Source organism: Platalea leucorodia, assembly GCF_965183815.1.
Source record: "Platalea leucorodia genome assembly, chromosome: 1".
NCBI classification, from domain to species: Eukaryota; Metazoa; Chordata; class Aves; order Pelecaniformes; family Threskiornithidae; genus Platalea; species Platalea leucorodia.
Window position 1 is genome coordinate 145,469,910 of NC_138823.1, and position 18,391 is coordinate 145,488,300.

General features: G+C 37.1%; 1 protein-coding gene across 1 annotated transcript in view; it reads right to left on the reverse strand.

Moving 5' to 3' along the window:
- Positions 1-18,391, reverse strand: part of ITGA8 (integrin subunit alpha 8) — a gene marked incomplete at both ends in the record, with an annotated part of 114,070 nt that overhangs the window by 53,966 nt on the left and 41,713 nt on the right. Inside the window, 7 exons of the mRNA XM_082306549.1 lie at positions 3,037-3,184; positions 4,174-4,241; positions 4,711-4,848; positions 5,970-6,124; positions 6,636-6,691; positions 12,575-12,682; positions 14,727-14,772. Of these exons, the coding sequence (XP_082162675.1) occupies positions 3,037-3,184; positions 4,174-4,241; positions 4,711-4,848; positions 5,970-6,124; positions 6,636-6,691; positions 12,575-12,682; positions 14,727-14,772 (719 nt within the window). The remainder of the gene's footprint in view (positions 1-3,036; positions 3,185-4,173; positions 4,242-4,710; positions 4,849-5,969; positions 6,125-6,635; positions 6,692-12,574; positions 12,683-14,726; positions 14,773-18,391) is intronic.

Here is an 18,391-nt window from a genome sequence, read left to right on the forward strand (position 1 = left end):
CCATAATAAAGTAGCCTAATATCCTCTATGAGTATGGTTACTTTGAAATTATGGCAGCGTAATAGAATGATTTGATTCTAAAGATTTTTCAGTTCCATCAAAAAAGTATCAAGTGGCTTATTCAGCTCTTTACATTTCATTTATTCTGCTCTCATTCTACCTGTTTTGCTGGCTCTGAGGTGAATATTATCTCTGCCTTAATACAAGGAATTCTGCAGTTTGGGGAAAAACAGCTACACAGAGGACTGTGAACACTGATACATCAAAGAGCCAATGAAATCCTTAGACGCAGAGTTTTAAGAGCCCGATTGCAACAGGCTCTACCACAAATCCACCTGTCTGCTGAAATTACTCTGTATTAAATTAAGTACATTTCAGGAGCAGTCACAGATGCCCCATTGGCAGGGTGCGGCGCAAACACAAACATAAGAAGCGAGATCCCAACTCCACTGCAACTGACAGCAAAACGTTAATTTTCATCTATGGTCCATGCCTCAAAGTATCCGCAGACTGAGACACCTTTTTTTCCATATACCTCAGTGTTTACTGCATACCAGCGTGATAATTTCTTCTGTGCTCTTTTCAAATGGTTCAAATTGCCATATTTTTTTAAAGCCCTATAGGTTGAATTAATTGAGTCCCTCTTAATTTGTACTCATTTATACTTTGACCCCTAAGAATTTGGTCATCCTGGTAACACAAGAACCTCTGATACCTAGGATTCTGATCACTCTGGGGAGAAAAACTGAAAAAACCTGCTAATTCTTGTTTTGAGTAGTCAAATTACTTAATTTGTACATTTAGACAGAATTAATGAAATGAGAGAACAGAACAGGAAGGATATAAAGGAACGTCTGGTTTAAAAATGTGTTTTTCCATTCTAAGTTTTCTTTTTAAATTACAAAGATTGTATATTCTTCTTTGTCATGTTCACAGCAGTTTTAGGTGACATATGGCACTACAGAAAAACAACAGAAATACATACAAGAGCCAATCTCCACCAGCAGTTAAATGCCAGAAAGTTTTAGCTTTCTCTTTTTGAAGAAAATTGCAATATGAATTTCTTTTCTAAATGCACATAGAAGTGAATTTTTTAGTTTATTTAATGGAACCATAATATCATGAAGGCCATGATTTTTAAAAATATACATTTACAGTTTAAAAACAATAGAAAGAATAAACTTGCTTTCAGTACCATATGTAACCCTTGTGAACGCTGTACCTGCAGTGTGGAAGGGAAAACACAAAGAATGACGTAAATAATAGGACTAGTGTTTTGATCCTTCTCAGAAAGACCATAATGACATCTCTTTGAGTGGAATAAGTATGAAAAGTAAGAGAATATGAAATAAATTATGTGTTGTAGTGAAGTAGATGTGGGCAAAATGAAGGCAATTTTTCTATAAATCCATAAAGATTCATAATTGGACTTGTCAAAAATGTCTTTCATCTTCCACAAAATCTGAAGAAAACGAAAAAGTTGCATTACGTTTCCTGGACTTCTAAAAATTTATTTTCAAAAGAAAAAGAATATTAACACTCTCTCCCAACCCATTCTATCTATCTTCTCCTTATTCTTCCAAAGCACCAGAATCTCCCACCTCTTTTTTCCTTCCTTTCCCCATGAGTCTACCCTGCTGGCACTACAAAAGTCAATTTTTCCTAAAATAATGAAAAGGCCTGAGTGATTTCTGTCCAGTCCAAATGATAGACATGTGCTAATATGTGCTGTAGGTTTTGGAATAAGTGCCTCTCCTGTCATCCTTGGTAATGGCCAAAAGAACAGCCAAAGATTCCTAAGGAGCAACAAAGGAAAAATATATCCAGGCGTAGTATATTAAAGAGAACTTAAGTTTGGTAGATCACAGTCTGAAAAAACAGAGGTTATGCTAAGAGAACAAAAGAAATAGACAATAGAAAAAGGCTGGTGTCTACTTATTTGTTTTGTGTACAAAGATCTGTTTCTGCAAAGTGAGGTTGCAGAGAATTTCCATATTTTCATCTTCGGTGACATCATTAATTCTTGTTATTTTTTTCAAACTGGGTTAAAAGCCCATTAATAAAGCCACTGACAGAGGAGAATAAGGGAATACCTTGTAAGTTACTTTTAACTTCCTTAAAAACATTTGCCTTTAGAAAGGAAATTAACTTGCTTTCTCCCACTCCCACACTTGAGGCCCTTCTGAACATTCCAGGCACTGACAGAAAAAAGCAAGCTCATGTTGCAACAGCTTGGGAGATTTATGTGCAGATGAGGCGATTCAGACTTGCTGTCCAACAGAGAATACATGAACAGTCTGCTTGTTTGCAGGATAGTGTTTCGTCTTTGCTCTTAAAAAACAAACAGACCCCAAAAGGAAACACCGTATGTTCAGTACAGCTCAGCAGGTCATCAGTCAACATTAGTCCTTCTGTGAGCACTGCCACATATTACATTATAACTGCTTTTTTGGCCTATCCATAAGATAAAATAATTGACTACAAAGGAAATCAACGTTGTCAAGTCTATACTGCAGTTTATGTTCCAACTATTCAAGATATCAGAGACTGGGGTACCCTTAATAACGGTAAAACACTGGCGTGCTGGGAGCATGAGACACAGGTGTCCAAGTGTCCAGGTGAAGCCCAGGGCTCATTAACTCTGACTGAGAGCTGGTACCACGGGATCCAAGGTTGCAAGCACTCAGGGGATTCTGCACTATCGCTCCCTGCTACCAGTACGGTTTACTGGTTCAAAATCTGAATGCTGTGAACATCTCTAGCCCTAGGAGAAATGTGACAGTATTTGCGTGGTATTATAACAAAGTTAATAGCAAGGAGCTGGACTTGAGCTGGCTCTGAACAGAACGGTCCTGACTTCCCCATCTGCTGGTGACATGGCTAATCTTTAGCCTGGACTGTGTGAGCAAGGATAGCTGATGGTCGATGGAATCTCCCTGCCTAAGAGGCACCTCTCTACTTGCTGCTTTCAGGCTAGGTTAACCCTGCTCTCTGTTCTTCTGCTTTATTATCGCTAACATTTTGATTTCCATTTACCTTGTTGTTGCGTTCAACGCCAGTGTAATCTGCTTCAGGTGGAATCTTTATATGTAGCTCAGCTTCATAGGCTCCTTCCCCATCATTCCTTGGATTTATTATGAGCATGACACAGTTTTCTTCTCCAATTATTAGCTGTTCTTTATCTCTGTATAGAACATACTACTTGTCAGGAGTTAAAACACGCACAATTACAATTTATGTATGAATAAAGCAGAAGGTCATTTTCCTCTCATAGCATCCATCTGTTCTGGAAAATATTCTGTGAACACAGAATAAAACCTTTTCATAAAAAATGACCCCTTGGCAAAGTATGCCAGCACCTGGATAGGGAAGAGGTCAAGAGAAAACACCACCATGGACAATCAAAGTGGACTACCACAGAATTTGAATGTTACTTGTATAAAATTTCAGAGGCTGACTACTTTCTAACCAGAAAGAAATATCTAGTGGAGGAATTACTTGCCACAGGGGTCCCATCAGCATTGTTTCTGGGAGGGCACAAAGGTGGTGGGATTCTGGTTTTCCCCTCATGCCCATTGTAAAATCAACAATGACAGATCTCCTGAGACCTGCAACAGCACTGTGCCCTTTCCTTTCCCAGCTATGTACTGATTTTGATGGCACAGAGTCAGATAATTGTCAGAGGTTCCCCACTTGTCCTGTTTGGCATATTTCTCCCTCCATAGGAGGAACTGTTGCCATCTTTTGAAATTCTTTTATTCTGAGATTCATTTACTTCACTGTACACTGAGTTCAGGAGAATTGTGTCCTGAGTTCAAAGTCACTGGCACACTGAAATAAACAAATTTAAAAACTCCTTTGAACAATAATTTGTATTATCTCTTGGCATTCAGAGAACTAGAAGCACTCCTAACAAACACTTGCAAACTATATTTTCTATGATAACTGTTAAACACAATGAATGTGTCTGACAAAGTTACATTTTTTAACTGTATATTTCTCCATTGCTTGGTTTTCTAGATGAAATGGATGCGCAAATTAAAATCTGGAAATCAGGTAAGAATGAGTAGCTATAGCAAACAACTGAACTGCTCTACATGTTTCATTCTGTTAAAGCAGTTACAAGTGTCTGGATTTTGTCATATACAGCATCATTTATTTTATTTAACTTACGGCATAGCAGAAAGCTGCAAGTCAGGAATGCACAAGTTGTCCTCCCCACAGTCAACCAGAATGTAAGCCTGTATCGTTGCAAAATAAAAAAAATATAATACAGCTAGTACATCTTTCAAAGCCCAAATCACTTCATTAAATATCACTAACCTAAATGTCTTAAATATCACTAGCACTGTCCTAGTGAATTAACCTCTTTCTCCTTTCTATAAGTTCCTTTCCACATGAATAGTTGGAGACTGTTTACACTGTCAACTACGTCCTTAGCAGAACAATATCATCTTTCAGGCCCTTTCCCACACTAACTTGGCTTACATATTCTAGAATGCAATCAAAACTATGAACACAACAAAGTTTTGGAAATGCTTTAAAGGCCTGCCTGGTTCTATATTTATATTCAATTTACATTTTGAATTAATTAAATTCTTGTTGTGTAATTTCTAGGCATGATATTCTGTTTTAAGGAAGATGACACACATAGTATTTGTAAATGCTTTCATGTTTATATACAGAAGATGTGGCATGCAAAATTCATACCTGTTCTGTTACTGAGCTTTTCTGGTAATAGTTTAGTATTGGCTTCACAGTCAAGCTATCTTCAAAACTGGATTCATCCAAACTGTAATTCAAGTTTATATTGATGGGAGATAATTTATCTCTAAATTCTGTTTCATCCTGTGAGTGACAATCACATAATAAAACCCAATGGTTTAATATAATTATTTCAGATTAGTATGATACAGCAACAGATATCTTTATTGAAGGTAAAGATAGCTCTTTGACAGCTGCTGGCCAAATTCTGGCTGTACATAATGTCATTAGGAAAGCAAAGTGACTCACCAGTAACTGGAATGCCCAGAACACATTGCCTCCACAGCCCCACATCTGGAAGAAGCTGGCTGAGCTGAGTAGACTCAGAATTTTTTCAAAGCATTAGCCTAAAATGAAGCTGTTTAAAAAGAGACACACAGAACCAACTCCTATCAGCAACTGCCCTCCTTCCTTTTGGAATGGAGGGAGTGCATGTGTGGATTTGTGGAGGTAATATTGTTGGCTTGTTCCATAACCAAGAATTTACATGGATTAGCAATGGTGAAGCTCCACCGCCTTTATTGCCTAGGCACTTCCTTACATACTGCTTGAGACTCCTCCATTTCACCTCACACTGCATTTCTAGGACCAGCCTTGGAATCTGCTTCAATTGCATGAGGAAATTCCAGCTGCAAGTGAGTAACCAATGACCCTTTCTCCTTCAGAACTTCAGTTCCACAGTTATAATTTTTCTAAAAATACTTTAAAATATCCTAAAAATATGTTTTAAATATATGAATTTTAGGCCAATATTGCTGCTGACACTCCTTTAAAATAGCTTTTGAAACTGAATTGGTATGACATTTAACATGTTTAGTTGATTATCCCACTCTGAATACTACAAGGAGAGCAATCTTGCATTTTTGTACCAGGAGACGCAGTATTTAATCAGAACTTCCAGAAGAGCATGAAATGAATGTATTTGTACACAGAGGAACTGTATAGTCTTCTTCAAAGGAAGTTTTTTTTTTTATACTTACATTGACAAAAGATGAGCCAATTTTACATAGGAGATTTTGCCCAGGTAGATGAATGTTCTGGACACCCAGATGAGGCCTTTCTTATCTCACATTTCTGTAATTTTGGGATCTAAAACAATGGAAATTGTTCTTCCTTTTCCAGTGGCTCCTTTTTTTATTATTATCTTTAAATGCCTGATACTACTCAAATGATGATGACAGTCCAAAATATTTTAAACAACTTACTCTGAGATAAACAAGATAGTCCTGGCAATGGAGCTGTTTCTGTCTCTCTATCACAATGGAGAAGTAATGATGTGACTGATGGTAATCAAAGAAGAGGGTCCTCTTAACAGCTCCTTTCTGTTTCAATGAATCTAATTGCAATTCACCTTTCAGCACTAAAGGATACAAGTAAATCAAATATTTATTTATTTAACATGGAAAGAAAAAATAGTAAACAATTCATTATATATTATAGTTAATTACTCTAACACAGTCTTCCAAGTAAAACTAATCCAGGCTTTAAATGCCTGTATATTTAGCAGCACACTAGTTTTTGATCCAAAGTATGGAACACGTGTAATTTAAGCTTTCTAATTTTATTTACAGATCGGGATTTCTTTCGGTTTTTTTTTTCTCCTAAACAGAACATCCTCCAACAGGGTACATTCTTGGTTTTATTTGGAAAACAGCTCAAACTGAATAAAAAATCCTTCAAGTGAATAATAAAAGCTTTGTATTTTATATATATATACACATATACACACACACACATATATATATATCTTTTAAATTGTATTTTCTTGCCTTAGGGGATCACACTCCTATTGTCTTTCAAGGTGTAAGAAAAGAATACATCTGAAATTGAGCAGGCTAGAGTAAATTATAGGAATATAAAACATTTCTTACCTATCTCATCTGAAATACTTTGACCTTCAAAATCTGCGCAGACTCTTACAGTAAAGCTATATATATAAAAAAGAAGAAGTAATCATTAGCAGAAAGAGAGCTGATCTGGGAATCAGCAGTTCCCAAGTCATACCTTTCAAGTTTTCCTTTCCTTTTCTTAAAACGATGTTCAGTATCTAGCTACCTAAGATATTCCCTAACTAAGTTAGCTAGTCTCCTAGGCTCCACTAATAATTAAAGAAGACAGAGTCTGAATATCTTCCTGGGAAAGACATGGAGAAAAGTCTCTATTTCCACTAATTCTTGGGACAGCCTACAGAGATCACCCTTCTAATAGTGTTGGCAAAGTTGGGCTCCTTATGCTGAGCTTCAGCAAACCACCTTTGTATGAGGCTGTCTGCAGAAGTCCTTTCTGGTTCATCATGGTCAAAGAAAAATCCTTGACCATGTAGTCAACACCCAAGCTGTTTCCTAGCAAATCAAAACACACAGGATGATTTCCATTGGCATTGCTATAAGACTTTCATGACTTCAAGAGGCTATAATTCATTCCAAACATACCAACTGAATTGTTCAATTTTGGTTGGACAAGACTAACCAGAATGTATTGCATTTAATTTGCTAAGCTTTGTAGAAGTTGACAGGTACATGACCTAAATCAAAGCATAGATAAACTAGCTATTCATGTTCATTATTTAGTATGCTAATGCAACACATTCTACACAATGCAACACATTGTAAGTTATTCGGTTTTCATTTGCCTGTTCATAGTCTACAGCAAGCTTTTTTGAGCCTAGCAATATTCCCATTATAATTGTAACTATAGTACAGAAACATCACCTCAGCCATAATTAGTTATTTCTCATAATAAACATTTATTTCCATTTCTCTGTAAGACAGGCAATAGATTTGCAGTTATACTTAACAACTGACAGGAGAAGCCTTTTATAGTTTTATTGGCTGATACCTTCTAACAAGGCTTACTATAAAAATTAATCAAAACCCCCTAGAATTATAAATGCTTATAGAAAAGTTTCACTTTGTAAGGAATCTATGCAAGTTATATAAATATTTAACTGAATCACATTTTAAAAAAGCTTTCACAAATTACACTGGATGGCCAGGGAAACAGTTACAATGATGCTTGTTGATGTTTTTAGCTGGGTGTACTTCCCATGTACACCATTATTCCCAAAGAAGTCCCGTATAACGCAACAAAATTGCTCAGGTCAAAGATTGGGGACTTTCTAAAACTTGCAGGTGTCCCTGATTCCCAGTCGTTCTTACAAAATATTTTCATGGGTTCAGAAAATGTTTTGTTTTGTATAAGGAAGACTCAGCTAAACATGGATTATAGCTCAGCACTGGAAGATGTGAAATCAGCTTGGGTTAAATAAAAACATATTTGAATTAGCCATTGCTCTTTATCTCCTCACTACTGTTGTCCTATATACTAACTTCTCCATGCAGTGAATTCAAAACCAGTAATATAACCTTTAAAATAACCTGTAATCACACTCTAATTGCATGTTTGCTTCCTCTGACAAATGTAATGAAACTGTGCCACATCTGGGACTCATGTAACTCTCATGACCTTATTAAACACTTTCCTCTTGGGCAAAAAAATTGCCTTATGCCATTAAACTCCACTTAACTGTAGCCTCCAAATGACATTACGACTGTTGATTCACGTTCCATGCAGAAACTGCAAATTCAGTCATATTCCTACCTCTTTAAAATTATGAGTTAACAGATGAAGAACCAATTATTTCCTAATACACAAGGACAAGAACAACAAAAACGAGAAAAGCTTGTGTAATTGCATAAATGCAATTTAGACATCAGGCTTCACAGGCCAGTCTTGCATGTCATAGCATAAGAGTGTATTTTCTCAAATGTAAACTCATGAACTGCCATCACGTATTAAACTTGGTAATCTCGCTTTGGAGGTCTCACATAATTTTTGCACTGTCATGTTTTAAAAAAGGATAAGTTAAAAATCCAGCTTGAAATGCTTTACTTGTTAAACAGCACAATTTCAGTGTATGTTCAATTTACTATAACGAATAGAACAATTCATCATACACATTTGATAATCAAAGTAATTGTTCTTAAGTATTACTGCAAGAGCCAAGATTTAATCCTTCCCCTCCAGGCAGAGCATGTGAAAAAGGGAATGGCAGTGCAAAAAAGCAAAAATTTAGAGTTTATTAGTCTCCCAGCCTCTGGCCATGCAAGAGACAAGACTATGGGTTTAGCTTGTGATTTTATGGATATTTAGTTCAGAAATAGTTCTAAAGACATCATGGATTTCAATCACAAACCCAAACAAATTGAGATATGCTCATCACTTCGACAAGAAGACGCTGTGGAGATGTTGAGCGATGCTTTAGCTGTGAGAAAAAGAAAAGCAGAGGAAAAGACAGACCACAAAAGAGGACAGGAATCTAAAGTTTTTATGAGATTTAAGATCTGACTTCCAAGGCACAGTGAGAAATAGAATAGCTGAGCTTTCAAGCTTGCTTGTAGGAGCAATCAACCAAACAAGACAATTAACCAAAGGAATAAAACTTCAGTGGATAAGAAACAACTGGGAAACAGTCCATCATCCTAAAGCATGTGAACTTTTATGTGCTATCAATCTTGCCTCGCCAAAGAGATCCCCACATCACATTTATTCTGCAGTGTCTGTCATCACTATAAGCTTATGGTTTGAATAGTATTTGACTGTAGCTAGAAAATAGAGGGAAGGCCTTAAAACTGAACACACTAGCTTTTCCTGGTGATCTTGGGGTAAAAAAGCAATTTGTTTGAAATAATTTTATGTTCTTCAGGTAGACAAATATTTTTAATATTATTAGAAGAAGCAGCTTAAAAATAGTCCTCTTTCTTCAGAACTACTCATGGCGTAGATGGGGGTAGTCTCTTTAGAAGTCAAACCAAATTACTTTATATTACTCAAAATGGTTAATCCTTAGAAACTCAAAAAAGTCAGTTACCCACAAATAATGTTTTCTGAACTACCGTTTGTCCCAGAAAGATAACATTTGCACACTACCTTAAGTTAGTGAGAGGTGGAGTAAATAAAATTTGCAGATATAATTTAAGCACAAAGTAGCAACAAAGTACTTAGTGGATAATCAGATCTCAAACGGTAATAAAAATACCAATGCAGAGATAAATTAGACCTCTTGATAGCTGGAACCCAGTTTTGGACTTAATAAATCACATGATGTGGAAACAGCTTTTGAAAAATGTAAATGTTTGATTTACCTCTTTTTACAGAAATTCACCTACATCTTTCACACCTTAAAAAAAAAAAGTCTTTTTACACTTTCTTTAATAGCTTCAAAGTTGCAGAACTTGTTCGAAATTTGTTAGTTTTGGGCACTCAGAAATAGCCATGTTTTAAACATAGCACATAAAGAATTACATGTTTCTAGAAGTTCAGGACAATTCTCTTAGGACTGTGCATAAAAATGACTAGTTGTGTGTGTTTCCTCTGTGCTTCACCTTTCCAATTTATATCCTGGCAAAATTAATATTATCCTAATACTTGAAAATGTACAATAATCCGCATTATTCATACACAGACACTTCCTGAAACTTTTCTGGTAGGAGGTTTCCTTTCATTCTCATTTTGCAGTGTCAGTCGGTAGACATTTTATACAAGTTGCACAGCTGCCTAAGAGATACAGAAATCTATCCCATGGGACTGAGGAATTATTTGCCTGTTGGAGTTTCCCTACTAATTGTTTTCATATGTACAATACAAGCTTATATCAACTAAGGAGAAAAATTACAGCATGGAAAATAGCAGCTGCTCTTCAGTTGTTTTGTAATGCGAACTAAATCTTGAGGGAAGAGTATTTTAGAATAAAGCAGACAGAAATTAAATCATGCTCCTATTAAAACTCCTGCAGATATGAACCGAACATCTTCTGACTTATTGTAACACAAAAATGAAAAGTAATGAAAAAACTATATGTTAAAGGAGCATACTTTGTTTTTTCTTCCCTTTTCAAACAATGTCTCACAGCAGGAATACTTTCTTATCAGAGATGTTTTTATTTATTTCTCTCATGCAAAAAAATACCTTTTTTCTCTTGGTACACTATCAGTAAATTTTATGGTTTTTAAATCTTTTCCATTACAGCATAAAGCATTCTTAAAAAGTCTTAAAAACAGTTCTGAAAAAACATAATTTGAACCAATGAACGTGCTTCAGCCCAATGTTGATATTGTAAATTCCCTATTACATCAACTATTAAAACAAAACATGCTTGAATCAAAAAATCAGGACGGATCTTGATCTGGAACTCTTTCCAGAAAGGACAAAGCTTTTTGAAGTTCTGGGACTGCATAGTTCTACTGAGTGCATTCTACATTGCTCTGTAGATGGGCGATTTTCTACACAGGACGTAAAAATGAGGAATGTTATGATAAATATGAGAAGTCCCATCAAGTGTAAAAGAATAGAACAAAAGTGGAAATCTCTTGACAGCCCTATCCCAGATTTTCACGATCAGTAGATTTAGGAACTTCCTCAGTCACAAATTGCATCAAATGCATTGAAAACCCATATATTTAGTGGTTTAAGTGTATCAGAGTTGAGTTCCTATACAGGAACTCATAAGAGTCATAAGATTCATAAGAGTCATAACAGTCATAAGACTCTTAAATTAACTGCTTCTGGTTAAGATTATTTTTTACGGTTCATATTTATGAATTTCTTCTAAAACCTCTTTTATGACTCCTACATTTGAGTTGATTTTTAAAACTCATCTCCTATAAAGAATGTCTCCAGTGTGGGGAATCCCTCTGACCACCTCTGGTTTAAAAGCAGTGCAAAATTTCTGCAGTCACCTTATCTTCTGGAGTCCTCCTTTACACCTTGATATCCTTTTCATCCAGCCCACGTCCTGGCAGGCTTTCTTCCCCTAGTGTGTTTAAATAAAATGATAGGACTAGTTTTTATGTCTCAGAAATCTGTTACTCATAGTCTCTCTGGCAGCACTTACTGTTATTTTATATTCAACTTGCACGTGTTTATGCTCTGTTTTGTTTTTATTTTCCTCATTTGTTATGATTTCCACTCTTTTAAACAGTATTTTATGTATTTGTAATAGCCTCTTTTATCAACTGTTCCTGGGGTCCTTTCTAAGTGACTTTTTTTCTAGTGCAGTAAATGTGCCTTTATGTGGTATTATGTGGTATTATGTGCTATTAGATAGCCTCCAACTGTCCTGCAAGCATTTTATATTTGTAACTGATCTTATATTGTTTTAATTAGCTTCAAGTTTTTGAATGTACTTATTCTTTTCAAAGTTAAATGCTACTGTGGTGGAGGGCTTCTCTTTTAAAGATACATGCAACATTGTCCTGTACAACGCACTAAAAAAAGCTTTCCCCTGACCAATGGCAGCCAGAAACAACATCCTGTGAACTGCTCTCAGGATGGCCAGCCAGGCATCTTCTCTCTTCCACAAAGGACTCAGATCACTCCTTCTCTAACAGAAAATGGTGGGCCCACCAACTCTTTGTTATCACTTTCACTGTTACAATTTCTCAACAAAGATGTATTTTTTGACAGATCCCAGTTTCTGTGTTTTGTCTGTCTTAGCTGTTTCATGTTTGATTCATCCAAACGCTGCATATGAATTTTATCCTAGGAGACGCTGTGTGTCTTCCTATGCAGAAGGAGACTCAGCGTATCAAAGGACTCAACTTTTAGCTACTTCATTTTGAGAATCTGTGAAGTACTGGAAGATATCAGAAGGAACTCTGTTCTATATTGGGTTTTTTTTGTTGCTCATAGCATGTTTGAACATTTTTTTTGAACATTGAACATGTTCAACAAAAAGCTGCAAGACAAGTTAGGAATAGGAAGTTATTTGAGAAAGAGGATGAGGACGTTTTTTGTCTAATCATGAACTTACCAGGCCACCAAAAGCTGAGAGCCAGGGAGTTGACAAGTTTTATTGTCTGGATTCACAATCATGGGGTTCAGGATGAGCTGAGCATTCACTGTCACAACAGGTCTGGCTCTGTGGGACGGAAATAAGGTTCACTGCATACAGAAGGAGCACATCAGTAACCAAGTCGCAACAGAGAAAACACTTAACTGAGATGGCCACAAAGAAGCCAGAAATGTAGGGTTACCTGGGAGAAAAAGCTTTTATAATGCTGCCCCTACCCAAAAGAACTTTTTTTTTTTTTTTTGGTCAGAATCCATAATACCTCCTACTATGACATTTTGAGAGCTCTTAATAAAAAAATCACAGGTTAATAGCATCACTGAAAGAGTATCCTATAGTTAACAACAGGTGTGTCCTGGGACTGAGGCACATCAGACACATTTCATCACATTGGGTTTTCACAGAGGGACAGAGTCTGCCTTTTGGGATTTAGTGCAGTCCTTTGGCCATTATTTTATACTGTTGCATTTGTTTTATACTGTCTCCAGTAACAGTGACATATTCAGACTTGCTATCTCCATTTAAGATTCTTAAAAAAAAAAGAACATAATTTGGTTAAAGTAGAAGTTGAGCTAGAATATCTTGAGCCAATAATAAAGTTAACTCTGCCTGACATGTCTTGAGACAATTGACTTTGGAAACCAGAAATAATCATCACAAAATTCTGCTGAGTGTGTGAATATATAGTTGTGGTGATGGGAACCATCCCTCTGAATAACAATCTGTTATTAAGTAATGAGATAATCTATAACTGAGAGCAATTTAGAAGACAAATGCAAACAAATAAGGGTCTAAATTCTGTTTTTTTAAGACAGCAGTACTATTTTACACTAACTTACATAATTCTGGCAAAACCAGCTTATTACAAAATTACTTTCCTCATATTTTAATCCACAGATGAGCTTTTATGATTACTTCTTTATATTACTTCAGCAAGACATTAAAAAATAAAATTACTTTTGTCATTTTTGTGCAATAGGGAAAACCTTGTTTCTAGCAAATTTCGGTTAATAAAATTCTGTTTCTCCAATATGACAAGCTGCATATTTGATACACTCTGGCCAGGAAACGGAAAGAGTAAGGGCCTCCTGCTATTCACTTTCTTAAATTAAATAGAACACATTTTTCTATTGCTATCTATCTAAAATACACACTGAATCTAATTCTCCAATGTTTCACATCCTGTGCAGTAATTCATGCCACTGCAAAAAGTAATGCATTGCAAAGTATTTGCATGATTCTTAAAGAGGGCAGTAGGAAAATCAGGTCTATTCACTGCACCTACAGTGTTAGCTAAAATGAGCTAACATTCCTGTTTTACAAAATTTTTATGCTTTGACAAACATTCAGTTGGGAAGCAGAGCACACCTTGTTGGGAATGCAGACACCAAGAAGACAGACAGGAATCAAGAAATATGACCACATTGTTGCAGAAACAGATGGTGAATATTTAAATACAAAGAACTGTCAGCATGGCTGGACTAAGAGGGCAGCAGCACGTTTTTGCTTACAGTTTTAATTTATGCCTCTAATCAAACAGTGCATTTAGTGAAAATCCATAGTCAGCAACAACTTTGTGATTTGTAAAATGGGATCTCATACATTTTTTCTAAACTGAAGCTAAACACAGCAGTCTTTATTTTCAATAAATATTTCACCTCTTAATGTAGATGACCTCCGAAGAATCAGAGTCGCTTGAAAATTTCTTATTAGTACCATTCCCCCAGGAAAGAAATTAATTTTCAGTTTTATGCTTTTTAAATTTCTCTCTGATGAGATGTAGTAAGAACTTTTTGACTGTATAGGAACATGTGTGACATTGCTTTAAAGGTAGAAAAGATACCATTTTCTCTTGTCTTATTTAAAATTAATTGAGGAGTCAAACATTCCAGAAGTTTCTTGAGCTAAGACTAAGCATGGGAATTTTTATTGAAAATTACGAGTTTTGAGCATGGGAAACTAGCATTTGTTTCTCACAAGATGCTTAATTTATCACATGTAATGAGCATCTTCTACACATTGCACCAGGGGAACAAAGGAATGTGAAAGTCATTTATTTGCAGGTCTCCCACCAAAGCTGTAAAATAAAAAATCCATTGTATTTACCACGTACCTGTAAACAACTGCTTTTCCAGCTCCAAATGCACCTACAATTAAATCTGGAAAAACAAAACAGCTTCAGAAGAACTATATAGAAGCCTCTCATACATTTTTTTCCAGTCTAAATTAGACTATTTATACTAAAAATGCAGTAACATAAAACAAATGTGATAATTCCTTTCCAAGTAATTTTTTTCAACAGTGTACCTGAAAGAAAACATTTCACATTGTAAGAGATCGGCTCATAAATGTCTTGGTTGTATCCATGAAGTGCCAATCTATTTAATACAAGGTCACCTGTTATGCCGGTTTTGGCTGGGATAGAGTAGCTAGTATGGGGCTATGTTTTGGATTTGTGCTGGAAACAGTGTTGATAATACAGGGATGTTTTAGGTACTGCTGAGCAGTGCTTACAGAGAGTCAAGGCCTTTTCTGCCTCTTGCACCACCCCACCAGCGAGGAGGCTGGGGGTGCACAAGAAGCTGGGAGGGGACACAGCTGGGACAGCTGACCCAAACTGACCAAAGGGCGATTCCATACCGTACGATGTCATGCTCAGCATATAAAGCTGGGGGAAGAAGAAGGAAGGGGGGGATGTTCGGAGTGATGGCGTTTGTCTTCCGAAGTAACTGTTACGCATGATGGAGCCCTGCTTTCCTGGGGATGGCTGAACACCTGCCTGCCGATGGGAAGCAGTGAAAGAATTCCTTGTTTTGCTTTCCTTGTGTGTGTGGCTTTTGCCTTACCTATTAAACTGTCTTTATCTCAACCCACAAGTTTTGTCACTTCTACTCTTCCGATTCTCTCCCCTATCCCACTGCCGGGGGAGTGAGCGAGCAGCTGTGTGGTGCTTAGTTGCCAGCTGGGGTTAAACCACAACACCCATGCCACTATCTCACTTCTCTCCAACTTGCATTAAAGGGGAAAAAGGATGCCATTAACCCCTATATATTTTATTCCAAACCATTAATTGCCCATTACATAAAGAGATGCAAACCACTTTGTCATCAGTCTCATACAGGCCATGTTGAAAATTTATGGTGTTCCTTCCTGATAATCTTTCCCATCCTGCTTTGTGTTTTAAGTAATTAATTAATTTAAGCATTACATCTCTGTGTACAAAAATACAATGCGCAGGTGAGAGGATGGCTGATTTCACAGTTTCTACTGTTTTCAGCATTGTAGCAGCATGTGCTAAGGCTTACAATAGTTATCCGTCTACAGCTATCTTTTTCTCCATCAGTCACCATTTGGAACAGATGGAGTCAACAACACAGGTCATCAACATCAACATCAGGCCTTGGGCACATCTTTGTTACTGGACACCGGCCTGGGTTGGGAATCTACAGGCCCAAATATTTCCTCTTTTTGCCTGGAGTCCCCACACAGGGCTCTCTGGAAAGATCCAGACTGGCTTCCTGGACCACTTAGGCCTGCTGGAGAAAAGCTGGAGCCAAGCAGGGAGGAAAAAGGATCAGCTTTCCTGCTGCCTCTAGCTGGAGCACAGTTCAAGAAAAGGAAAGAGCTTTGTTTCATTTTCAAAGTCCTTAGTGTCCATCTGGGCATCCCTTTCACTCCATTGTTGTTATCATACGATTTGATTTTCACATGTCCAATTCAGTAGACAGGGTCTTACAACAGACCTTGCAGTGGTACAGACTGGCAGCCTGAATTGATCTAAATGAGTTAATTAAACCAGTACTCAGGGTTGTAAACAAACCCTTACTTGCTGCTTCCATAGTTTGAGCACTGGTTTGCTTAAGAAGCCCTGAAGTCATCAAGCACAATGCAAATACAAAGCTTTGATGCTAATTAGCTTGGTGGGTTTGGGTCAGGTCTGGCAGCATGTTTTCCAGTGCTCTGTCTGCCTTTCAGATGGTCAGGATTTCACAAGTTTAAACAAGTACTCCACATGGGCAACAGCCTGTCCTACAATGAATTCAATTGGATAAAGCAGGCATGGACAGTTTATGGGTCTGATCCTCTTTTTGTACAACATTTACATTTTTCTACTTCCATTGGCCTTAGAGAAATATGCTTCAGGGTCAGGAACACTTTAAATAGCAGAAGAAAATGAGTGTTATTTCTATCTCCTTTTTGGTACATTTATGAGACCTTTTCATTAGCAGCTTTTATAGACAACTTGCACACAGCACCAAAACCTAAAGATATTTTCCTCTTAAATAAACAACTGATTGAGACATGGCCATCACCATAGAGGCTACACAACGCACATAGCAGAACTCTTCCTGGCAGCTCCCTGATAGCAGCACCCATGGTAATACCAAGAGATTCTGCTGGGTTTTGGGGGTTTTTTTGTGTTTGGGTTTTTTTGTGTGGTTTTTTTTTTTTTTGTAAAGGAAAAAGAAACATTATGTTATGAACAAAAAGTGAAAGACAAGAAGGAAGGGGTTTCCATTCTGTTGTTCCCAGCTGAATGGTCTTTATGAATTCTGCAACAGACAACTTAGGATATGTACTGTTTCATACTAGACTTGATAAATCAGAAGGTTTCAGTACAGGGCTATGTTATGGCAGAGACAAAACAGGTAGATATCCAAGATAGCCAGAAAGATGGGGACAGACTTTTTTAGCAGGGCCAGTAGCGCTAGGACAAGGGGTAATGGTTTTAAACTAAAAGAGGGTAGATTCAGACTAGATATAAGGAAGAAAATTTTTACAATTAGGATAGTGAAACACTGGAATGGGTTGCCCGGAGAGGTGGTAGATGCCCCATCCTTGGAAACATTCAAGGCCAGGCTGGATGGGGCTCTGAGTGACCCGATCTAGTTGTAGATGTCCCTGCCCATTGCAGGGGGGGTGGACTAGATGGCCTTTAAAGGTCCCTTCCATCCCAAAGCGTTCTATGATTCTATCCTGGTCTTGTGATGATTTCATAATCTGATCTTTCATTAAAAAATAAAGCACTTCAACCCTTCATGGGCACAAGGGAAAGCCTGAACGCATAACTTGAGTAAGCTTAATAAAATGTAGCCTGTTTAAACCTGAAGGTAAAAAGAATGAGACTGTCAGATACAGTTAGCCTCACTAGTACAAGTGAGCTCTTAATTTCAGTACCTACAGCTGTGCAGATTTAGGTCCCCATTATCTCCGCATCCCCACTTTAATATTAAAGGGGGTTTTGTACATCTGCTGAATAGTTAAATCCTGGTTTCTTTGGGACAGAGCCCAAATTATTTGAAGACAGAGGGTAATGGGTCTAGAGGAGCAATGGCAGGCCCCAGCCACCAAAAAACTGGTTTTCCATGAGCAGTCTTTCTGCTTTGCCACCTCAGCCAGGTTTGGAGACACAGCAAAAAAGATGAGGACATTCAATCATAGCACCATCACTAAGGCCCTATTTGAACGTACTCTAAGGGCAGTCAGGACTGTACTTATCCTGCTCTTGTTTGGAAGCTCTTACTTTTTCCCTGACATGTCCTTTATTCTCTGGTCTAGGCCATGCTTATTCTTGACCCAAAGAGCTTGAATGAATGAAACTACTCAGTAGGAAAAGTGGACTTAAGAATGAATATGCAAACAATAAAACATACTTATACCCAGTAGTGACATCTACTATCTAATATAAGGACCAAGTCATTATATATTCAAGCAGAGTATTCACTGGAAGATCCATTAGGGATTTTGCTTTGCTTCTGCTTGTTCTGCTACAGAGCA